This window comes from Solanum lycopersicum, chromosome 4 (genome assembly GCF_036512215.1).
Source record: "Solanum lycopersicum chromosome 4, SLM_r2.1".
NCBI lineage: Eukaryota > Viridiplantae > Streptophyta > Magnoliopsida > Solanales > Solanaceae > Solanum > Solanum lycopersicum.
The window spans coordinates 64,913,202-64,939,676 of record NC_090803.1 but is presented as its reverse complement, the minus strand read 5'-3'; the positions used below and the strand labels follow the sequence as shown (position 1 = coordinate 64,939,676).

At 31.8% G+C, this 26,475-nt stretch overlaps 3 protein-coding genes across 3 annotated transcripts; all 3 read right to left on the bottom strand.

Moving 5' to 3' along the window:
* Nucleotides 1–3,525: 3,525 nt before the first annotated feature.
* MAF1 (MFP1 attachment factor 1) lies at nt 3,526–6,318 on the bottom strand. The gene is made up of 2 exons (NM_001247264.2): nt 5,773–6,318; nt 3,526–3,725 (listed from the first exon to the last, which is right to left on the bottom strand). The coding sequence occupies exon 1, from the start codon at nt 6,233–6,235 to the stop codon at nt 5,777–5,779; it is 459 nt and encodes a 152-aa protein (NP_001234193.1). The 5' UTR covers nt 6,236–6,318; the 3' UTR covers nt 3,526–3,725; nt 5,773–5,776.
* An 825-nt stretch (nt 6,319–7,143) lies between these two features.
* Nucleotides 7,144–9,257, bottom strand: LOC101268679 (cytochrome P450 81C13). The gene is made up of 3 exons (XM_004238071.5): nt 8,912–9,257; nt 8,171–8,763; nt 7,144–7,946 (listed from the first exon to the last, which is right to left on the bottom strand). Exons 1-3 carry the CDS (start codon nt 9,213–9,215, stop codon nt 7,320–7,322), a joined length of 1,524 nt encoding a protein of 507 aa, XP_004238119.3. The 5' UTR covers nt 9,216–9,257; the 3' UTR covers nt 7,144–7,319.
* Nucleotides 9,258–11,280: 2,023 nt separating this feature from the next.
* On the bottom strand, nt 11,281–22,425 carry LOC101268390 (uncharacterized). The gene is made up of 7 exons (XM_019213677.3): nt 21,425–22,425; nt 19,995–20,609; nt 16,304–17,269; nt 15,618–16,244; nt 14,347–14,403; nt 12,854–13,714; nt 11,281–11,926 (listed from the first exon to the last, which is right to left on the bottom strand). The coding sequence occupies exons 1-7, from the start codon at nt 22,361–22,363 to the stop codon at nt 11,315–11,317; spliced, it is 4,677 nt and encodes a 1,558-aa protein (XP_019069222.3). The 5' UTR covers nt 22,364–22,425; the 3' UTR covers nt 11,281–11,314.
* Between the last annotated feature and the right edge of the window lie 4,050 nt (nt 22,426–26,475).

The following is a 26,475-nucleotide window of genomic DNA, read 5'->3' as shown; positions in this document are numbered from 1 at the left end:
CATGGAAACTATGATGGCTTACTAAATTAAGACACGAGGAGAATTACAATAGTATCATTATTGTGTGTGTTTAAATAATCTCTATAATTAATAGATTATGATGCTCTAAATTTACTCCTTTTTTTTTTCTATTGATAAAATAAAATGTCATGAACTTTTGTCTCAAAATCAAAAATTTAAATTTATGAAAATTTGGGACCACAGTTAACTATTGACTTCTCCATGAGTTAGAATAATTCTTGGTGACATTTTGACCAGCAGCAAGACATTTTTTTTCAGTGTGTTGTCTGACCGACAACTTCTTAACTTAAGTTTTACTTGTGTTTTAAAGTTTAGTTCAAATATAATCTCTCAGTAATTATAGGTTCGAACCTATGTATTGTGTCTAAACGGATCTATGATTTAAATTTTACATATTTAATTTTAACTTTTTTAGTATTGAATCCTTTATAATTTTAAAGTTTCAACACATGATCTATGATTTAATTTAAAAAAATTTAGTATTGAATCTTTTATAAAGTCATGGGTTCTCATATATATACTATTTGTAAGTACACTATTATACATTCTTACATATAAATTTAATTTTGTGTATGAAAAATACTGAGTTCAGAATACTAAGTGTTCACCAACCTTTGTCTAGTTATTGTTCAAACTTGTGATTGATAACCATGTAAGTTAAGGTATAAAGGTAGAGCTAGCATTCTGATTATGACATAATAATATATATAATTATCAAGAATTTCGTATTTTATTTTATATAATTCATAAAATTAAAATTCAGACTATATCTAATGCTAAGATGGTTAGAATAACAATAAAAAAATACTTCAATTATTTTTTTTCAATTTCACCTTAAAATTCTTTCTTTTTCTTAAAAAATAATTCAATCGAATCATATCCGAATGGCTCGAAAAGTTTGACTTAGTTGTTTGCAATGTCAAAGGAGGATATATAGTGGAATTTGATGTTAGGATCGAATCCACACACACTTGATGAATGAAAAACACAAAAACTTTAGAGAGAGATGAGAGATCTAGAGAGAGAGAAAAAAATTGATATTTCGTGATACATTCCATGAATATATCAAATATTAATCAGGCTCCACAATCCAAAACTCGAAATTAAAGGCATGCCCTCGTGTGTACATTTATGACCACGTACGCACGTTGTTGAATCCAAAATATTCTGCGACTTACGGCGATGTAAGTCAAAAAGTTAGATTTTACGTAGTTGGTACTGATAACTTTTCCACCTGCTAAAGCTGACTCATCGCATGTTCATAAAGCGAACAAAAACTAATTTTTATTAGTTTCATTTTATATGAGTTAGTTTTATTCGGTATATAATTAAAAAAGAAAGAGAATTTTTTTTAAATTTGTTATCTAAAATGAATGATAGAAGTTTATATAGTTATAAATTTTTTCTGTAAAATAGATATTTTAAAGATAAATTGTTACTTAATACTCTATTTGTCTCTATTTACTTGTCTATTTTAGAAATGACACACCTATTAAGATATCAATGATTAACATAGTGAAGTTACCATTTTACCCTTATTAATTATGATTTTAAAAATGATGAATTAAAACTTAAAAATATTCAAAAAGTTTAAATGAGATTATAATAGAAAATTTTTCTTTTCTCTCTTGATTTGTCAAAATGGATAACTAAATAGAGACCAAAAAAAATATGGACAAGGAAATAAGGACATATGGAGTATAATGTCATTCTTTTTTGGGACAGACTAAAGAGGCAAATAAGTCATCTAAATTGGGACAATTTATACTCTCTCGATCTCTAATTACTTGTCTACATTTTCATTGTTAATTGTCATTTATTACTTGTCCATTTTAACAAATCAAGAGAGGGACTATTTTTTTTACCTATTGTTATCTCAATTAATTAATTTAAAAAGGGTACAACTTCCTGAAAATATTAAGTTTTTAATTCTTCCGGTTCATGACTATTAGTGGTTAAATGGTAAACTCGTTATGTCAATTATTGAGTGTTTTAATAGATATATCAATTCAAAAATGAATAAGTAATTAGGGCGTCTATAACATGCTATAGAATTAGGAACAACGTAAAATTATAGCTTCATGGTCTAAATATAGGGTATATTTATGGGAGAAATTGAAATCAAGAAAATGTCTAAGACAATAATTATTAGTTTGAGTAATCAGGTAAGAAACAGATTTAACTCTCTTCATCTACGAATTTAAAAAGTCCAGCTCATGCTTGTACTTCATATGCTTTTACATGGGAGTTTTTCTGGACCAACAAGATGTACTCGATTTACTATTGAAAAATCTCAGTTTTTTCTCTCTTTTGCCTGGCTATTGTTATAAATGTGTGTCATATTTCTATTCACAGATCCAGTTTGACTATGAATGCAATTAAGCTTACTTTTGGGCCAAATATAGTCGAATTTTCCAATAATAACATTACGTGTTTTGATATTTTTAGATGTCGTAACGAAATGTTATAATAGAGAACATGTGATATGGCTTAATAAGAAAAAATCGATTCAATATTTTATATGATTGTTATAGTGAAATATTGGTAAATAGTATGACTTCGCATCCCATTAAAAATTGACATTACATATTCAGTATTTTTCAGTGGATTTTTGAGTAATAGGTCCTTGGTTACAGCTGTTTTGCTCTGGCAATATTTTGGCCCAAGTTTCAGCCGTGAAATTAGATTTTCAAAAATGTTAAAAAGTGTCATGGATTGTACGTTTTACTAGCTACTAAAACTTATCCTGTCTGCATAAATTAACTAATTGCAAACCCCATATATATTGAAAAAATTACCTTTAAATTATCCTAAACTTGTTCCTACTCCATAATCATAAGCTCCAAGAGTTAATTCCATGCACGTTACAGCCTTGCAGAATCCGAAATATTGCCGTGTTAGTCAAAAGTTAGATTTTACGTAGTTGTGCTGATAACTTTTCCACCTGCTAAAGCTGACTTACACATTCTTAAATAGCATATAAAATGCTACTATCATTGCATGCTATACAATATAAAATGGAAAAAAATTGTAGCTTCATGCTCTTAATTCCAAAAAAATCAAGCTAATGTTTCCTATAACATGCTTTTACTAGGGAACATTTTTTGGTCCAACAAGGTCTAATACTACTATTACAGTCTACTAAGTTGCTTATATTTATGAATTTACCATTCTTCTAAATTTGGGCTTGCTTATTGGAAAACTTAGGCATTGATCAAAAATCTATCGAAAACAATCTCACATCCTACCTTCCTAAACCTCATTTGTAAAACTACACGGGTATGCCATTATTGTAGCAAAGATTTGAGTTACCAGTTGTCAGTTGGATTTTCGAGTGATGGGTCCTATGTTGCGGCATTTTGCTTCGAAAATACTTGACCAATGCTAGATTTTCAAAAAGATGACAGCATACAAGGAACAAGTTAATTGAACTTTTCAACATTCCGCATAGAGAAATTATTTGTACTCCTAATACGCCATACATAAAGTCGGTGTTTTTTTTTTCCCCAATCCTGGACAGGTTTATATGTTTGAAAACTACTCCATATTCATAAACCTCTTAAAAAGAGTTAATTCCGTTCCTCCAAGAGTCAATAAAAAGATACATTGACTATTAGAAGCTACACCCACATTGCATCCTGAAAGCCAAACTCGAAAGCCAGAAGATCTGATGATGAGGTTGGAATTTCCTGAAGCAGCAGAGACTGAAAAAAACATACATGATCAAAAAGAGACCAAAAGATAGCTTGTGAAACAGTTTTCTTTCCACATGGAATTCCAAAAAGATGTGATTTGTCTTGAAAATCTACACATGCCTTCCATTTTAACGACAAATTCTCATTCTTTGTATTTTCAATATATGAATGAAAAACTATAGTCATCATTAGAGCAAAGACAACAACATACCAGTGATATCCATAGGTGAGGTGGGGAAAGGTGTACGCACACCTTACGTAGAGAGGTGATCAGTTGCTGTCATGAGGTAAATATATAATATACCACATAGTAGTAAAAACATGATTGGGAGGGCAAGATTATAGTGATTAAAGGAAAACTTTGAAATCAAGTCCAATGTAAGGACTTCAGTCTTACAGTTCTATGCACAATGCACACTCTAACAACTCTCTCTTATTTCTCACTCGCTTGTTGCTTGCTAACTTGCTTTCTCTTGCTTGGTTACAATTGAAATGAGCACCTCTATTTATAAAAGGTGATGAAAGGATCTACTGAAAGATACTTACTACTCTCTTCTAGAGTACTACTAACGTTTTCCTAGAATCACTCTTAATTTCTCATTCTCGAGTGGTCCTCCCAATTCTCTACAACTCTTTGACTAATTCTAGATTCTTCATGAAATGACATAGCTATTAATTAAGTTGGTGATGAATTATTCTTAACATTTCCCCTCACACCAACTTAATTTGTTCTTTGCATATGTTGTGAGTGAGTTAAACCTTGAGCACACAAAATAAGGTAAATGAGGCCCTCACTCACTGCTATAGTTAAAAAACTCAGACACCCTTCTCAGGTGCTTAACCAAGGAATCAGACTCTTGTTTGCTAGACCAAATACTTCCCCTTTATCCCTTGTCAAGCTTTTTAGCTCAACCACTATCTGTTCTTTAAGGGTTCCCCTCTCTCCAAAAAATAAAAAACATAAAAAAGCTCTATAAGCATAACAAGTTATTCCGCACAAGTCATACATGTCAAGACTAATACTGACCAACTACCAACTACCAAATGTTGCATTCAGCATGTCCAAATTTGTTGCAGAAAGTGGGACTAATATCCACATTTGCAAATATTAGCAACTACTGACTGTGTCAAAATTTTAAACTCCGCAATACACCAACACTGATCAGAAAACCTACTTCTCTTAATCCCAAAGCTAATCACATTTTCTCTGAGGTTCCTCTTTTCTCCAGAGTCCCTAAAGTCTGTCTAGTTTGAGCATACATGGTATTTAGTAGACATTTCAAACAGCAATAAGTACCTATCATGTGATATTAGACAGTTGGTTCCCGAGCTCATCAGATTCTCCCCAATGAGCATTACATTTAAGTATAGACCACATTGTATTCACATTTATCACATAATTTATCCCACCAATAAAGGGAAGCAAACTAGGAAATTTCTTCCTCGATCTATCATAAATGTGTGATATGTGATAGCAGCACATATAAACACTAAAGATCTTGGCAAAAATACAAACAAACGAAAAAGCACAGCAGTGACAACTCACTTCCTGGTATTCAAAAAAAGCCAAGAGCCCAGGACTTACAGAAAACAATCACTGTCTTTTAATCTTGGAAGCTCCTCTTAACAAGTTCCACGAACGGAGCTCAACCTTTCTATTGCACTAACTAGCAATAGAAATAGTCCGGCATTTTATCCATGGTATTGTTATACCTTATACCTCACAATGGACCGAAGAAGAAAATAAATAAATGAAATATAAATGAGGTGCACAATAACAAGCATTCACCAGTTCCAGCCAAGTATGCAGATCAACAGGCATTAAAAGGAAATATAGACAAAGTAATGCCAAAATCACAACTTTTTCCATCAACCTCATTTAGATAGCATCAATTTCATGATATCAAACATAACATTTAAACACCTTAACAATCCATAAACTGCATAAAGCTGTTATCTGAGTTAATACAGCTTGCAAGTAATTGAATTAACCAAAGCCTAGATGATTTCTCACTGCAGAAGGAAATATTTAACAAAACAAAAGAAAGCAAATGACCTCTTCAAGGCTCGGTTTCAACGGATGAGACCTCTCCAGTGAGACCAGAAGCAGAGGAAGGCTCCGAAGCATCAGCCGGTAACTCTGACGGCTTACTTTCACCCTCCGAAGCAGCAGCAGGAGCAGATCTGGACTTAACAGTGTCAATCATGCGCTTGCTAATCTCCTTTGAGTAAACCTGAAGTATCTCAATGCCGTCATCGGCATCGCTAGCAGTGGATCCAGCAGCAGCAAATGCCTCCTCCTCAATCAACCTTGCAGTTTCAGATGCCTCGTCTTGCGGGAGAGTTCCATAACGTTTTGAGAGAATGGAAGGTGTTGACAGAGACTCGATGAGGCGGTTGATGACCGCGTCACGAGTGCGCTGAGTTGGTGGCCAAATGCTGAAGGAAGTGGTCATTGGTTTGTTCTGAGTCTCCTGAGTGACGGTCTCTTGGGACTGAGCTGAATCGATTTCCGCCATCGGTGGTGGTGGTGCGGTGGAGTAGCGGTGGGGGGGTTTGTAGGGTTACGCTGAAATTGAAAATTGTGATTTGTGGGTAATTGGGGAAATGGAAAAAAAGGGAGAGAAATAAATAAATGGAAACATTAAAGACAAAATAAATGAGTTCGGGCCGTTTGGTTGGACCCCACTTGCTGTGATTTTTGGGAATTTTTTTGGCGTATTTGGGGGAGTATTTCAAGTTTAAAGAAAATGTTCAATTTTTTAAGGTTCAAATTTAAATTATGAGAAAAATTTGTTCAAAAAAATTAGGTTTAATTTTAAATCAGGAATTCAATATAAATTTGAACCAAAAAATTGTTAAAAGATAAAGAGATTCAAATTTTATAAAAAACACTTAGGTGTGAGAAATTGTCTGTATTATTGAGATAATTTTATTAAAGAATAGTTGATTAATATTATTATTGATTTATTTAATATTTTTTTGTAAAATTATTTTAAAAAATGATATTCATTAATTATCCGTGTTCGGTATTACAATGCCTATATTGCTCATTACTTTGGTAAAATTATATTAGAGTCGGAGATATTTGATAATTTATGAAGATTATGAAATTTCATACTTGTAAGAAAAAAATATAATTTAAGAACTTTAACTTGCAAAATATAAAATTTCAACTTCAAATTATATCCAAACCGATCCTTACTATTGTCGTTTGATTACTAGCCACATTTCAAAGACTAGATTTAACCAATTTTATATGCAAGGATCATATTTGGAGAAAACTCAAACTTTTGAAACTTAAAAGTAAGATATCCTGGACTTTGAACTTACTCCGATTTCAATATACGTGTAGTTGTTTGACTTGGTATAAAACTATTAAAAGAAATTAAATCAGTTTACACAACAGTTAAATGACGCTATATAGTTAAAGCTGAAACTATAATCATTTGTATTATAAAAGGCTTAGTTTTGAAAATAAAGTTGCAACATCAGCAGATGCAATATTGTTTTACTGTGATAGATGAAGAAGATGTTATTCACTTGTAACCATTAGCTAATGATTAACTAGTAGGATCATTTTTCATCTTATACATTATTGTTTCAAAGCTGGGAGAGAAGTTGCAGGAAGTTGGATCGCGGAGAGCAAATAGCCTCCAAGGACTTATTTTTCTGAATTTTGATTCTTGAATTGTAGCTTAACGCCAAGTTTTCCTTTCCCACACTTTGCCAATCAAAGCATTGAATAAGTGAACCAAGCGCCAATGAAATAGCGCGCGTGGCCATACCAGCTCCAGGACATGATCTTCTCCCCATTCCAAATGGTATAAATTTATAGTTAACTCCCTCTTTTCCCCCTTCTATTGCCTCAAACCTCTCTGGTTTGAACTCGTTAGGATCCTTCCATACTTGGGGATCTCTTTGAATGGCCCAAGCGTTAACTAATAGGATCGTATGTTTTGGTACATTGTAGCCACCAACAGTACAATCTTCTGTTGAGTAGTGAGGCAATAGAAGTGGTACTGTAGGGTATAATCTTAGCGTCTCGTTGATAACACTATGCAAATAAGGAAGCTTAGTGAGATCAGATTCGTTTAGCAAACGCGTGTTCCCTACTTGGACATCAATCTCAGCCCTCAGCTTATGCAATGCCTCAGGATGAGCTAAAAGAAGTCGCATCGCCCATTGGATGGTTGTTGATGTGGTATCTGTTCCAGTAACAAATATGACCTGTACCACAATTCAATCAGCTAGCTTTCTACATGTACATAGAGATGAAAGAGTTAATCGTCTAAAACACAGCTAAACTATCACTTTTTTTGTGAGTTTCACACCCCATACTATCAGTTATTTCTTTTTCCTACCCTGGTGATTGTTCAGATGTGAAACTCCGAAAGAAAATGATAATTCAGATGTGATTTTGAAACATAAGCGAAATGTAACAGGATACCAACCAGCATAATACTTTTGATTACATCTTCTGTGTAAAACTCAGGCTCAGATTCTTGAAGAGACAACAAAGTTTCAATCAATGTGTTCTGTTTCACCCTGTTTCCAACATTAACTTTTTTCTGTCTAAATTCCTCTAGCAAATTATCCAAGAATTCATTTCTCTGATTATGCACTAAATTCATTTTCTTTTCCATCCCCTTGTAACCAATCCACCTCAAAAATGGCAAGAAGTCACACATATTCAAAACTGGTATATCTACGAAAAAAATCCCCTTTAGTCTATGGATCATCGCTATCCCCTTCTCCATCCCAGCATCTTCCTCACTCACTAAATGTGTCCCCGCGACAATTTTGTTCACAAGGTTGAAACTAAAAGTACAAATCCAGTTTGTCAAATCCACATTTCTGCTTCTACCATTACAAAATTTGAATAATGAACGCGTAAAGTTAACAACTTCTTCATCCCGGATATTGGATGTTTTTTGTAAGCTGTTTGATGATAAAAGCTCCATAACAGTCAACCTTCTAAGACTCCTCCATAATTGTCCATAAGGAGCCCAAAAATAGGCCGTATAGTTGAATGTCAACTGGTCTCCTGCGATCAAATGAAAATTCAGAATTTTAACTTTACGATAAATATAAGTTCAAAACATAACATTACACACAAAAAATGTCAAACCATTAACTTAGGTCTAGACTATGTAATGATGTATTTATTCAGAATTCATAAACTCAAAATTTACCTGCCATGGTACGTGGTCGATTTGCAAAAATGATATCGTTTTTGGTGAAACATTCTTCGACAGTAGACGGCGACGAGACAATAACTACTGGCATAGAGCCATACCTAAGATACAAAACAGGACCATATTTTGCTGATAATGAAGTAAGTGTCAACAATGGTTTGTTTTTCAAAAGGTAAAGATGGCCTATAATTGGAAATGCAAGTGGACTAGGTGGCAAATTATTTCTTCTAGAATTGAAGAAATATTTGTAAAAAATAAGAACAAAAGAGATTGTAAGATAGTAGTAATATTGGTTCTCCATTGTTGAATCAACAAATTTAAGATTGTTTTGGAGATGAGAATTAGTGAGAGTACGAATATATAGTTTAATTTAATCAACTGTTGATCAAATTTAATGAAAAGGAAATGTTAACCACTATTGTTTAGGTAGTTTGAAAGAAATCCAACGTGCTGAATTAATACTTTAGTTTAGTCCACTAATTTTGATAAATCAAAGACTAGACACTAGGTCAACAGTATTTAATATTAATGAAGAAAAGTATAAATTAGATGACAAGCTGGATTATCCTTATATATTTATATATTTTAGCAACGGTAAAAATATACATTAACAAAGAATTTTTTTTTGTTAGTTTCTATCAGATTTAATGTCGTTATAGTCTTTATCGACTTTCACAAAGAGTGTATCTAGCGGCTACTAAACTATTGTAAACGGACGTGAAATATTATTTTTGATGTAGTTATTACCTACCACATAGTCAAGTAATAGACTAGACCAATATCAACTTGTCTATGTGTTAGCAAGATTCTCCATTATTTGAATTGATAATTTTAATGGAAAATGAGAAACACGCAGTTGGTTTAGCAATAAATTGTAGGACATATCATGCTTTTTTTTCTTTTCATGTTAAAAATAGGGGCGGTGCTAGGTGCATAAGAGGTTTAATGAATCCATTCTGTCAGAAAATTATATTAAATATACAAAGTTAAATCATTAATATTATATGAATATTTCTCATTTACTAGTTTGACCTAGACTTATTTAATCCGTCACTTGTGTTAGCATTGGAATTCAACTAAATTTGAGTTTGCATATTATAAGACTTATTAACGTGAGCGATGCTCTCAACAAGATTTTTTTCAATCTTAAGAATTTTAACCGAAACCTCTCATTAAGTGCAGATATATCACAACCATTGTAACACCATGTTGGTATAAAATTTGAACTCTATAGTTGAGTGATATAAAGTAATTCGTACTATAATTATCAAGCTATACAATTTTAGCATTTGTTATGCGTCCTAATAAAAATATCTTAAATGGAAGCAAAGAATAGCGTGAACGTTTAATTATGCTAAAAGCAATGCCAAAGTTTAATTATACGATAATTGAACTCTCACCAAACTAAAATGATGGATAATTATGAACGGAGGAAGATTTATTTTCCCAAACTTTAAATTTTATATGTCAAGTTTAAAATCGGAATAATTAATTAAATTTTACAGCCAAATACCGCTGTCTTTCTTGACTTATTTAACAAATATTTAAAGTTTTATTCATGAACAAATACCTTAATACTCCGTAAATTCAACGTGATTTGGAAAAATTATGGTTAGTTTTGAATTTTTATATTCAAGTTTAACTTCAGGATATAATAACACGTAAAGAGTAAATTCATAAATATCCACTTTTAGGCTCTTGTAAAATTGAAAAATAGACATGGTCACATAGTGAAAATTAAAGAGTCATTGTTCAATTTCACAAATGGAGTTTGTGAGGTGTGAAAGTTCAAGACGAAAATATAACTTAAAGTCAAATATCTTAAAGTTTCACTAGTGAAATTTGATCGGAATATAAAATGTGTCAAGATAGTACCAACTAGTGAAATTTGATCGTAATATAAAATATGTCAAGATAGCACCAAGAAGTGACATTTACAAATATTTACTCTTTAGCCCTTATAATAGAAAAATAGATATTCTCACGTAACTTAAAATTCTATAAATGAACCTTAGACATATTTACTTGTGGATTTAAAAGTATAAGTTGGAGATATCTTTTACTGTCAAATTAATAAATATCCTAAAGTTTCACGTGTGAAATTTGATATTTCAGAACATAAACTATTTCTCAAAATAGTACCAAAAATATCATTCACAAATGTCCACTTTCCAGCCCTCGTAATTCAAAAAATACAGACATTTTTCATGTTGCTTCAAATTCTGTAAGTGAAATTCTGAGATATTTACATGTGAAATTTTCAAGTCCACGACAAAGCTATCTTTCGAAGTAAAATATACTAGAGTTTCACTTACATAAAAAACAACAACATATTCAGTAAATTTTCACGAATTGAACGCGATCTCTACACACGTAAAGTTGTACTAATTCATATTAAACTCAAAGTTGAGACAAGAGTGCAACCATAGACTCTCTAGGCCTGTACAATGCCTCTAAAGGCTCAAGTTTACTTAACATAAGCCCACAACTTTCATCTAAACTCACCAATTCATCCCCAATTCTTTCCCACTCAAAACATTGAATAAATAAGCCCAAAACTAAACCAATTAACCTAATAGCAAGTCCATAACCAGGACAAGCCCTTCTCCCCATACCAAATGGTATAAATTTACATCCTTCAATTCCCCCTTCAAATCTCTCTGGCTTAAACTCATTTGCATCTTCCCAAATTTTACTATCTCTTTGAATCTCCCAAATATTTACAAACAATATTGTACTTTTAGGAATATGGTAACCTTCAATTGTACATTCTTGTGTTGAAAAATGTGGGACTAAAAGTGGTCCAGCAGGAAATAACCTTAATGTTTCATTGATTATGCAACGCAAATATGGTAATTTAAGGATGTCTGGTTCCTCTAGTGGACGTGTTTCTCCGATGAGGTTGTCGATTTCGAGTCTAGCCTTTTTCATCACCTCTGGATGGTTTAGTAACAGTGACATTGCCCATTCCATTGTTACAGCTGATGTATGTGTTCCAGCAGTAAACATTACCTTTGAAAATCAACAAAAGTTGAAAGTATTATTCAAAATGTTACTATTACACATCATTTGAAGGGAAAGAGGACAAATATACCCTAAACTATCATAAATGGTACGCAGATACCCTCCGTCATACTTTTAGGACATTGGTGTCTCTGCAGCCCAAAAATTAGAGCATATATGCCCTTCACTTTAACATGAGGCTAAATAGGTACACGTGACACAATCTTATATGTCGATCCGATATTTAATAAAAGTTGAATAGATATATAAGATCATGACACGTGTATGTCCGTTAATATAAAGGACATATTTTTTCTGGTTTTTAGAGACATGAGCACCAATGTGCCAAAAGTATGACGGTGGATATCTACATACCATTTAGGATAGTTCAAAGATATATTTATCTTTTTCCCCTATTTTAAATTTAACATCATAATATTAAAAAAACTCGCTTACTTTCTTAAACTCGTCAAATTAACACACAAATAATTTTGGGACATTATATCCTGAAGTTAAAAACATCATTCAAAATGTTACTATTATACATATTTTAAAGGGAAAGTGGACAAATATACCTTGAACTATCTCAAATGTTATGCAGATACCCTCTGTCATACTTTTGGGACATTGGTGCCTTTGGTGTCCAAAAATTAGAGCATATATGCCCTTTACTATAACGAGAGACTAAATAGGAACACGTGGGACAATTTTATCCGTTGATTCGATATTTAATAAATGTCGAGTCGGTGGATAAGATTATGACACATATATGCCGTTAGTATAATGCACATATTTGCTCTAGTTTTTCTAGGGCATAGGCACCAATGCGTCAAAAGTATGACGGTGAATATTTGCTTAAAATTTATGATTGTTTGGAGGTATATTTATTTCAAACTCAGATACAAAATGAAGAGGAGGGAATATGAATGAGCTTACCATGATGACACCCTTAATAATATCATCTGTGTAACATTCTGGCTGGTCTCTCTGCAAAGACAACAACGTATGAATTATTGTTTTTTTATCAGCTCTGCTCTTTCGACATTCATCGATTAGGCCCTGAAGAAATTCATCTCTTCTTATCTTCAACTCCACCAAATTCTTCTCCAGTCCTTGAAATCGAATCCATTTAAGTATTGGAATATAATCACAAATGTTCATAATCATAGTTGGGCCGAACAAGTCATCAGTTGATGACTCGGCCCAACGTTTACCTGCAACCATTTTCGTTAACACATCGTAAACTAATTTCTCAAATAGAATTTTCAGTTTCACTTTTTGAGTACTTCCTCCTTTGTACTCTTGGGCTAATTTTTTAACAACGAATTGGACTTCTTCCGTGCGGATAGAAGAGGAATTGTTGAGGGTAAAAGTGGAAAATATTTGAATATTAGAAATTCGGCGAAGATTACGCCAATGATCACCATAAGGTGAGAATCCAATTGTTGTGTGGTTATAGCCAAGGTGTTTACTAGCTAGAGATTTTGGTCTATTCGCGAAAATAATGTCATTTTTTGTGAAGCATTGCTCCGCGATTGAGGCAGAGGAGACGATTATCACTTGAGATGTACCAAAATGTAGGTACATAATTGGACCATATTTGCTAGAAAGTGATTTGAAGGTTTGGTGAATTGGAGATTTGAGGAGATGGAGGTGTCCAATAATTGGTAAAAATGGTGGACTTGGAGGAAGATTTTTCTTTCTTGCATTTTGTAATTTTCGAAAAAAAAAGATGGAGAAAATCAAGAGTATAGTTGGTAATATGAATCCAATCTCCATATTCACGAATAATAATTTTCACCGTATGAAAGTAGTATTTTAACCACTGAGTTTAGTAGAAAGAATCAAATCTTTTCAAAAGCTTCGTGAAGACGCAAGGCTCTCGCAGAGGAAAGGCTTTATCCAATGTTGTTGCATGGGCTGATTGTATTAATTTCAAAAGATTTTGTGTTGTTGTTTATTATAAGGTAAATTAAATTGAAGTAAGCACTGATGTCAAATGCATGTGTACACTAAAAAGTCTTTTAACTTTGAACTTATTTTAATGAATGAGCTGATTTTTAGATCTTGTAAGATATTATTTCACCCTTAAGACTACAACACGTCAACACGTTAACCTTTTATCTTTTAAAGTTTAAAGGTTTCTGCTATTACAAAATATGGCGCTGACATTGTAGATAGAGATTTTATTCGATTTGATTGTATGAGGCTCCATTTTTTAAGGTTGTTTCACATGCAACAAATATGAAATAAAATCAAGATACAGACTAAGGCCAGCCGTATTACGGAACGCGTTGGGTAGCAGAGTGAGTCTTAGCACAACCTTTCATCCTCAGGCCGATGGGCGATGGTCAATGTAGAGTTAGTTTACGAGGAGAGGATTGTCCAAGTCTATTCCATTCCACAACCAACATGAGGTTTTTACTCACTCTAACAGAACACAAAGGTAAATTCAGATTTTTTACATAAGCAGGAGCAGATCTATACTGCAATGAATTGACTTAGAGCAGATTAAGTAACTGAAAACAGTACTGGCGCGGAATACAAATAGCCTCCAAAGGCTCTTCCTTGTTCTAATTGTCTCTAGAATAAAAACGAACATTGTATCTAAACTAACAATACAACACAACGGGTAACAATCATCCAAATGAGGGTGTTAGTAAGTAGAACTAGGCATTAAATACACTATAAAAACCAAATCTTCATACTGCAATAACAAGAAGCAAAAACAAATGGCGTCTTCACCCACTGTTCAACACATTTCAGATTGTTTCATCAAGCCACTTTACGATTCAGAAGAGTCGAAAAAGCCTATTTATCTATCTATCATCATGGGATATAGCCATGCTTTCGTTTCAATATATCCAAAAAGGTCTCCTTTTCACCAAGCCATCATCTTTTCAACTTGATCCTCTATTGCAAAAGATTAAAGAATTCACTCTCAATCACCTTATTGTTCATTTTAACCTATTAGCTGGTCGTTTCAAAACACTTAAACAAGAAAATCCCCCTCTTTACACCGTCTTTATCGATCAACTGTGTTAATACCCCTGGTACAAGATTTATCCATGCTAGTCTTGATTCAACTGTTTCTGATATACTTTCACCAAAGGATGTGCCTTTAGTTGTCCAATCGTTTTTGGATCATGATAGAGCTATTAACCATGATGGACATGAATTTGGATTTGGAAAAGGAGTGGCACTTAGAAGTGGATATGCACATAAGTTTGATGGGGAAGTTAGTTTGTACGAAGGAATTGAAGGTGATGGTAGCATGGATTTGGAAGTGTGCCTTTTACCTCACTTCATGGCTTCTCTTGAAACTGATAAGGAGTTTATGGATAGTTTATTAAGTTAGTTTAGATGTTTTGGTATTTGGAGAATTGATGTGTTTTCAATGTTGTTCAGTTTGATATGGGTTTGATTCTTGTTCTTAACTTTTTCTCATCTAGTATCCAGTGTATGTAGTTGTCTAGACTAATTCCATATTGGATTGTAAGACGCTCTCTAACCAAGATGATTATGTATTAAAGAACTCAAACACGAGACCTCTGATTATAATGATCTTATAATTAATTGAAGGATAACTCAAACAAATCGAGAGAGTTGTTCTACCTTGTCCTTAAACTCGTGTACTTATTTATAAACATCCACTGAGAAAACAAAGGTAGATCCTTACACTACATAGATAATAAACTCAGAGCTGGTCAAGGAATCGAATACAATTCTTGCGCGGAATGCATATGGCCTCCAAAGGCTTTTCTTTGTTCAAAGTGATTCTAGCATTATAGCACGCATCCAAGTTTTCCTCAAATTCCACATTTTCCCAATCAAACCACTGAATCAACGAACCCAAAACCAACGAAGCAGTACGTAAGCCCATTGCAGCTCCAGGGCAGGCTCTTCTCCCCATTCCAAATGGCACAAATTTATAATTGAACCCTTCTTTTTCCCCTTTCATACCCTCAAATCTCTCCGGTTTAAACTTTTCAGGCTCATCCCATACCTGGGGGTCCCTATGGATTGCCCAAGCGTTAACCATTAGGATCGTATGTTTAGGTACATCATAGCCACCAATAGTACAATCTTCTAATGAGTAGTGAGGCAAAAGAAGCGGTACTGGAGGGTATAATCTCAGCGTCTCGTTGATAACACACTGCAAATAAGGTAGATTAGTGAAATCAGATTCACTGAGCAAACGTTCATTCCCCACTTTGCTGTCAACCTCAGCTCTCAGCTTGTGAAATGCCTCAGGGTGAGCTAAAAGAAGTCGCATCGCCCATTGAATTGTCATTGATGTGGTCTCAGTTCCCGCAATAAACAAAACCTGTCAAACTCTAATTAGTGAAGTTACCTTAAAGTTGAAATTTTTTTGATCGAACGTACCTGAAGAACACTTTTAATGAGATCATCTGTATAGAATTCGGGTTCTGATTCTTGCAGAGACAATAGAGTTTCAACCAATGTACCCTTCTTCTCTCTGTTTCGATCAGTACTAGACTCCGAAACACTAATAGGACTAACTTTCTTCTGTCGAAATTCGTCAAATAGACTATTCAGGAATTCATTTCTCTTCTCATGAGCTAAAACCATCCTCTTCTCAATCCCTTTATACCCAAACCACTTCAATACTGGCAAGAAATCACACACATTCAAAGGCAACAACGTCGCGAAGAAAAATCCCTTGATCTCATCAATAATTTCTTTACCCTTCTCTGTTCCTATCTCCTCCTCACTTACGCAACGTTTCCCAGTACCACTTCTCATCATAACATTAAACGCAAAACTAGAAACCCAATCACTCAAGTTAATTTTCACATTACTCCTCCCACTCCTATCACAATTAGCTTCAAATAAACCGCGAATAAGGATTGTAGTTTCTTCACTCCTCAATGCAGAAGACTTTTGAAGGCTATTGAAAGAGAAAATCTCAATGACCATTAGACGGCGAAGCGCCCTCCAAAGATAACCATAAGAAGCCCAAACAACAGCCGTATAGTTGAATGAATACTTATCGCCAGTCATAGTCTGAGGACGATTCGCAAATATAATATCGTTTCTAGTGAAACATTCTTCAACAGCGGATGGAGAAGTCACCACAAGCAAGTTTCGACAGCCAAACCGGAGGTACATCACTGGTCCATATTTAGCTGATAATGAGGTTAATGTCTGATGAATTGAATTTTTGATCATGTAAAGATGACCAATTATTGGAAGAGATAGAGGACTAGGGGGTAAACGATTTTTGGAACGAAACAAGTATTTTAACAGAAAGATAGCAAAGAATAGCAATAAGTAGTAAGAGTTGAGAATCTCCATGGCCAAAAACAGAGTAATTGTAGACTTTATAAGTCAAAGGCAGTGTAGTTTTTAGTAAAACAGATTTGTGTTTCATATATACATATCAGTTCTCAATGTGTGGAGGCTAAAAATATTTTCGTAAGCAATGATCGCATTTAAGTAAATGACAAATTAAGTATACTAAATTTCTACGTTTCTATAACAAAAAATAACACTAATAATAATTTAAGAGACAGTTAGAAAGAAGAAAACAACCAAGTGAAAGGTGTGCCGGGACCGGAAGGGGAACATAAGATTTGAAGACTAGCGGGGAAATTATTATTTTAATATAAACGATAAGTGAAATTTTAAATAACGACATAAGAATAATCGTGTGAGCAGTAACAAAAATACAAAGTATATAGGTCAAATATGATTTTTCTGTCTAATAATTAGTCTTTAGCATTGGTCGAAGAAGTGCAAACTACATAAGGTGCACAAGTTAACTATATACTACGCTAAGTATAATCTTTTTGAAGTGTATCAAGATAAATATTAGCTTATCGATATTTATAAATAAAAATATCAAATTAGTGCACATAACCTCACATGCACATTAGTCTACCACTGGCTGGCATGCATGTGGGGTTGTCAAGTTTCAACTAATCACAGGATAAAGAAGTTTGTATAAAATAGAGATAATATCATAAAGAAATTTTTTTCGAAAGTTAATTAACTATAAATTTTTCTCAAAATTCACTCAATTGTGAACTTTTCTTTCAGAAAATTATTCAACTATTGAAACTTTTCTCTCGGGAAGTCGCACAACTATAAAACTTTCTAAGAGAAAAGTTCAAAACTAGAATGACTTTCTCCAAATTAAAATGTAGGTGAAAACTGAAATCTATTAAAGAAGTAGTCTTTACCTTATCAACAAAAGGCAATTGATTAAATTATTGACAAATTCAAGTACTCTCAATAGATAATATATACTATAATTATATTGTAGCATTATCACTTCACGATAGAGAGAGTGAAAGCTAAGGGTAACGACTCACAAGTTTAAAAAACATTCGGCGTTTAATATTATGTTTTTTTAATGCAAAAAATAATAGCATGAATTTGCTTCTTATCACCTCTGGGCTCTATTCATTTTTACCTGTCATTGTTTGACTTGACATACCTATTAAGAAAATAATTATTAACATAGATATTTTATCTTAATATCTCTATTAATTAATGTTTAGTATATATTAGGTCTTCAAGAATGATATTTGAAGATTATTAACATGAAAATTTTTTGTCTTCTTTTATGTGTCAAAATGGACAAATAAAAAAATAAAAATATATTTTAAAAATAAATGACCAACAAAGGAATTTTTATTTCTCCTATCTCTATTTTATCCTATTACCGCTTAAATGTGTAACAAATGTATATACTTATTTTTCCATCTATTGTATGAAAAAATTTATCTAACAATATCTTCCTCATTTACGCTACGTTTTCCAGTACAAATTCTCATCATAAAATCGAACACATAAGTATGTGAGTCATTTTCTAAATGGTAGGCATATTTTTGGCCATTTTTTCGTTTTGTAATATACCGTTGAAAGTACCTAGGCATGAAATTAGTTAGTAGTTGAGCGATAAATTTCTAGTACGTAGAAACAAAAAGCATGATCATTGCTGACCAATTTAAGTAATCGACAAATAAAAAAGGATAAAGGATGAGGCCGAATAGATAGAGAGACTAAGTTTTGTACACATTTTTCTCGTTTGTTTTTATTCAGGAACTCATTTCTCAAAGTTAACGAGTGCACGTGAACATGAGTTCACCTATGAGTGGAACTGACATGCAATGCGTGGTTGTCAAGTATCAACTAATTCCAAAAAAAAGAAGTTTATATAAGAAAAATCGCTCAATTATAAACTTTTATCTCGTAAAAGTTACTCAAATTATGAAGGCTTTTCTCTCTCGAAAAGTCACTTGCTATACTTTTTGAAAGAAAAGTTTAAAATTAGAGTGACTTTTTCAATATAAAAGGTATGTGGAAACTGAAATCTATTAAAAGAAAACTAATCTTTACGTTATCAACAAGCAAAGGGAAATTGATATATATTTTTTTAATCAAGAATGATAAATAAAATAAAAATCTGTTTCAGAATAAGTTACAAGTTTTGTATAGATCATATATAACAAAGAATAATTTACTGTTACGTATAAATGGGAAATACAAGATGATAATTAACTGTTTTTGGGAAATGTACTAAAGAATGAGCGTGTTTGAGCTTATAGTTCAAAATTTGTTGCTTATAAATAAATAAAAAAAATCATAAATTAAGAATTATAACTTCATATTTATTTTCGTCTTATTAGCTTAAAAATAATATTTTATTTTATTGAAATACTATAAAAATCGCTTTAAAAATTATTTAAACTTGAAAAACACTATTTCCTTTGCATCACTTTATATGACTTATTTTTTACTTAGTCAAAAACTGACAAATTTCTGTATCAAATAGTAACATAAACTTTAAAATATTTATTTTACCATTAATGAAATGTCTTACTCCATCTGAAATTAAGCTATACTCATATAAAATAAAAACGAAAGTATAAATCAATCGAGACAGGCTCATAATCCATTTCCACAATATTGATCTTATTTGGGTAACACATTCCATTAAAACACAAAGAGAAAATCCTTATATATATCACATGTTACACACCAATCCAAGATACATTTTAGCATACTTATTTATTACAGAAACCCACACAATTCTTATTCGAAATTAATGCTGACGAGGAATGCAAATAGCCTCAAAAGGCTTATCCTTACTTGAAATTACATTAGAATTATAGTATTCATCCATATTCCTATAATTTTCATCTAATTCCACATTTTTCCAATCAAACCATTGAACCAACGAACCCAACCCCAATGAAACAGTACGCATGCCCATATTAGCTCCGGGGCATGCTCTTCTTCCCATACCGAATGGTATAAATTTATAATTAAACCCTTCTTTTTTCGCCCCATCCATATCCTCGAATCTCTCAGGTATGAATTTTTCAGGCTCGTCCCATAACTCGGGGTCCCTATGAATGGCCCAAGCGTTAACCATTAGGATTGTATTTTTTGGTACATGGTAGCCACCAACACTACAATCTTCTAATGAGTAATGAGGCAATAGAAGTGGTACTAGAGAGTATAATCTCAACGTCTCGTTTATAACACATTGTAAATAAGGAAGATTATTGAAATCGGAATCGTTTAATAAACGTTTATTCCCAACTTTGCTATCGATTTCGAATCTCAATTTTTGAAATACTTTAGGGTGAGCTAAAAGAAGTCGCATTGCCCATTGAATTGTCATCGATGTGGTCTCTGTTCCCGCAACAAACAAAGCCTAAAACACCATACACACACATAATTAGTAAAAGCAAATTATACGTGTATATATTAGTATAAAGTTTACATTATCTATACACTATGGTCTATGTACATAGATTTTGTATACTAGGTGACCCAAAGGTATTGGGCTATAATTTACTCTAATATTCATGACAAACACTTATATAAATTCACTAGTTAAAAAAGTAATTACTTAGATACATTTTAATTTGTAATATTGTGAATCATATTAGATTTTTTGCTGTGTCTAGATAGGTCCAAATACATGTATTTTGAAATACATTAGAATTAATATTAGGTGTATTTTTTCTTGATAAACTATATCCAAGTGACTTTACATGTATCTGGCAACAAATCTCTCTCACCTCCCTCCCTATCTTGCTCTTATCTCTCTTTATTTTTGTATATTTGATAGCAACGATATATGTATTTAAATGTATCTTCCTCAATATATGATAGAAAATTCTCATTTTAAGCAGTAAAATACGTAATATTTTTAAAATATAAGTAATAATATTATATATGATAAATGGAGTATGTGTAATCATGTGATTTCTCTATTTACTATCTTTAGAAACTAATAACGACAGTGAGCCAATTATTTTCACGTCTATACTCAAAAAGACACGCCAGCAAAATTTGCAAGGATATATAATGTATATAACGAATATATATATATATATATATATATATATATATATATATATATATATATATATTGAATAGTAGGTATAGTAATTGTTAAAGCAAATCAAGCACATCTAATACTACCAACTTTATGCGATAGTTTGAGGGAACATATGTACGTACCACTAGAAGACTTTTAATGAGATCGTCCGTGTAGAATTCAGGTTCAAATTCTTGGAGAGACAATAAAGTTTCGACTAGCGTTGCCTTCTTCTCCTTAGCTTCATGTTCACTATCACTACTAAATTTTTTTTGTCGAAATTCGTCAAGTAATTTGTTTAAAAATTTATTTCTCTTCATACTCATTAAATCAATTTTTTTCTCAATCCCTTTGTACCCAAACCATTTCAAAATTGGCAAAAAATCACAAACGTTTAAAACCAACAAATTAGCAAAGAAAACACCCCTCATCTCTTCAATTATCTTTTTCCCCTTTTCCATTCCTATATCTTCCTCACTCACACAACTTTTTCCAGTACCAATTCTCATCATAATATTAAACACAAAAGTAAAAGCCCAACAATTCAAGTCAACCCTAGTACCGCCACGTGTATTCTTTTCACTAGCTTTAAACAAAGAGCGAATCAAAATTTCAATTTCTTCATTTCGAATTAAAGAAGATTTTTGAAGACTGTTCGTAGAGAAGAGTTCAATCGTTGTTTGACGGCGCAGAACTCTCCAGAGTTGACCGTACGGTGCCAAAAAAAGAGAAGTATAATTAAAAGAAACACGGTCACCTAGCATGCTACGTGGCCGGTTTGCAAATACAACATCGTTTTTCGTGAAACATTCTTCTACTGAGGATCGAGAGGACACAATCAATAAATTTCGACACCCGAAACGGAGGTATATAACCGGACCATACTTAGTTGATAAAGAGTTTAATGTTTGGTGAAGTGAATTTTTGATAAGGTAAAGATGACCTATTATTGGAAGAGACAAAGGACTAGGTGGTAATTTTTTTTTTGGATGAATCAAATGTTTCAATAAAATTATGAGGAAAAATATAAAGATGATAGCTAGGTAGTAACAAGAGCAATTTGAATTATAAAAGTTCTGCATGGCTGAAATAATTATTTGAAGAAAAAAAAATGCTTCAACTTTGAGTTCTTGACAATTTATTGCTGCGTAGTATAGTTTTATATATAGACAGTATTACCCCACTATATATTAGTGGTATTAAATTAAAGGATCACGTGAAACACAATTGAATTGTGAAACTCGTTTTGAGTTTGGAAAGAATACTAGTCGACTTATTGGTTTGAAGTGAAAAATTCAGAAAAATGGTGAGTAATCTTTTACTTCATCCGTTTAAAAAAGAGTAAAATAGTTTGATATGTTATGAAATTTATGAAAATAAAAAAAAAATATTTTAGTTTTATGATCTTAAATTAAAATTGGTCAAATGTATTAAAGTGTTATTTGTGTGAGTCGTTGGTATAATAATAGTAATATATATAAGTCATTTTCATAGCAAACATATATCAGTTCTAAACGATCAAATTTAAATTTATATCAGGCGTTTTTCTCAATGGTTAATAACCATACAAACACCAGCAACTTATTTTAGTCAACTAGTTTGAAAAGTATTTTATTCTTCTCTATTTATTTCTATCAAATTTTTTTTTTAGCACACCGCATAAATTGAGACGCGATTGAGACGGCGAATTAATTGTAATAAAAATCTCTCCATCTGGCCAAAAATTATACTTTTCCTCTTAAAAGTAAGAGATGAAGATTGCACAAGTGGCCATATTAGTTGATGTGAGCTTCTTTACAAACTTTTTTCCGTTTCCTTGACTCATTCTTCTAGATATCCTTAGAACACTTATTGTGATACGTTAATTGTACTACTATTTAAAGATACCTAAATTACTTTTAATTTGTAGAATGACAAAACATTAATTATATATATTGCAGTGCTTGTGATGGAGTTATTTGATATTTATGTATTATTGATATCGTGTTTATAGATGTAAGCGTTTAATATTTTTTCTATGAAAATAATATTGTTCATTTTTTTTTAAGGGTTAAATTCGCGGCCGCTTAGAATTGGATTTGTTGGGTTGCTATATTATTGATCCTTTAATTAAAAAGATCAGTTCATTCATACCATTTAACTCTCTAGCTCGTTAGGATTGAATTGAATTGAGTTGTGTAAATCCTTTTTAACCGCTCTACTTTCGTTGATAAAACAATGGGCATACTTCAGCAAGTATTTGAATAAAATACACAACACAAAACCACAATATTTTGTAGGTTTTTTCTCTCGTTTTTTTTTTTAAGCATTGCTATAGATGCTGACCTATGCTAGAAAAAAGTGGCATCTAACTCTAACTTAAATTCTTAAATTTCATTAAAACAAATCGTACAAAAATGTATAGTTTATTAGGTGCCACATGACCAAATTAAACACGAAATACATGCAATTTTAATTTGAGTTATAAAAAAAATAGAATAATTGTCAATATAGAAACTAATTATAACAAAAAACCCTAAGTGAATATTCTTTTCATATATTCTTAGTTTTGATAGACAGAGTGATTTGTTATTGGTTGGAGATGACAAATATCTCGTGAAATTAATTAAAATACATAAAAACTGATTCGAACACCATGATTTTTATCTCGAAAAAGAGCGAAAGATCAATTATAGTATCATAAATTAAATGGATTACATAATATTCTCTCAACCTGCACTTCACATATATAAAACGTCATCCATGACGCTTGAATTTTCCTTTTAAAATTAAGAATTGCAAGAACTGAACTAAAAAGAGAACTATTATTTGTTCAGATTGTTTGATAAAAGTAGTCATAAAACTATTTTGAATATTGGTGCAATTTGTTACATCAATATCACGTTTTACTTTTGGATAATTTAACTACAGACAAATTCTTATAAAAAAATCCTTTCGTCTGCCATCTCAACCATATAATATTTTCCTTTATTCATAAGAAAAATATATATATATATACACAAACAGATAGACGCAACATAAATACAATAGGAATGAGACACTTCTTAATCTATTATGGTTCTAGTTGATCTAATCATTAAACAATGTTTATATAAAATTTAAATAATCTATTATTGACTTTGAAATTTTAAAAATTGGGATATCAATTACGTTATGAATTTCTCACTTTTAGATTGTTTTTTTTCATAGTGTAATCGAAATTAGAAACCAAACACACAACATTTACCGCTAAAAGAATAACTTTTACCGGTAATAAATAGACACATTAATAAAGAGTGTTAAAGTCTTTATCGATAATATTAATAAAGTGTCATTAGATCAAGTATCGCTAAAGACTTTAAATATATATACAAAGAGTGACAATTGCCGCTAAAATATAATTTAGTGATAATTAAGCTATTATCGTTAATTAATTGCCGTTAAAAGATGATTTGTTATGTACCAGTGGTTTGAGCTTGGGACTTCCATGTTGGAGGTCTCAAGTTCAAAACCCCTTGCTAGCGCTAGCAAAGGGTTTGCCTTTTAGGTCGAGCTCGTCGCACCAGGCTTGCCTAATGCGGGTTACCTTTTCTACGTGATTTGCAAGCTATTTCGCGGAATTTTACCCCGTGCAATCCAAAAAGAATATCGATGAGAGTTTCCTTTATCGTAAAAAAAGAAGATGATTTGCTATGTAGTGATTTGATCTTATTGAATGTGTCATTTTCGTCGGTGAAAATTAAATGCATGTAAAGTGAGGGATTAGGTTATAATTTTGGTTGAAAACTATAGAAAATGTAATAAGTCAATTTGATTGGATTGGGTTATGAATTGTTTTCAATTTGTTTAACTTAATTTATTTAAATTCAAGCAAACTTCAAATATATTAGATCAAATTTATTTATTAGCTTAATTATTTATAAAATTTGACTCGATCTGTTGATTTTCTTATTTAATGGTAGAAAACATGTCAATTCTAAAGTTTATAACTTTTTTTTTTTTAATTTCAGGATATCTTCTAAACGCAACTCTTTCTTTAAGAAGTCATGAGTAAATTTACTTAATTATTTCATTCTCCTAATTATCAAGTCTAGTTTTAAAAAGGTACTAATATGAGACTTTGATTTATCTAAAACTATATTTTTTCACAGATTCTGAGAACAATTATTTTCTGTGAAGAATATCAACGCAAAAGTATTTAAAAGTTAAATAAAAACATAAGTTGAGAACCATTATTAATTGGAAGAAATTAACTAAGGGGAAAAAGAAAGAAAAAAGATTAATTGAAGGAAAAAATCTCATATCCCAATCATATCAAATATGGTAGGTAATTGGAATGATATATTACTAATGTTCAAAATCGAACCGAAATCGATAATTCGAATTAATAAAAATATTATTAATTTATAATATGGGTTATTGGTTTAGTAGTTTTGATAACGGTTTTGATTCTTTTTTGTTATTGGGTTATCGATTTTTAACGATTTAAAGTTTTTTTTAACGGGTTAACAGATAATCTGATAGTAAATTAAATGATTATATTTATACCATTTTGTATATGAAGTCCTTGACTTAGAGTTTAATTTTCTACTTTTATTTTTGGTTGTCTCAAACACGTGATTATTCTACGATGTAAAAGTGTTTGCTTTTGAGCAAGATGTAACTTGTGAGCTCAAGTGCATGGTTTATTTAGTTTGTCTCCTTGTTTATAAGTGATTTTCAATATTTTTTCTTTTGTGTCAAATCTTAACGGTTAAACCGATAATCAAACCGATAACGATCAAAAATCGATAAACCAATAATCGATAACTCAATATCTTAATAGTTCTATAACGGTTTAGCATCTCTACAAACCGATAACCAATAAGCCAACCCGATAGACTTTAAAGTCGAACCAAACCGGCCGATACACAACCCTAATTACTCATTTTGTAACCAATTCGTTTTCTAACCCTTCCATGATCCAGTTTGAGGCGGAGTCAAGATAAAATTTTTTGGGAGTTCTGAATTTTCTTTTAAAAAAGAGAGGGGGGTTCGGAGCTTTAACTTAAGTGAAAAATATTTTTATTGTCTCTTCTTTACTATTAAATAGTCCATCAATTTTATTAGGTTTACGAGTTAACATACATATATATTTATTTAATTTTTTAATACAAATATAAAAACTACCGTAAAACTATTAAATTCATGTAAACCCAGAAATCTTCATCTAGCT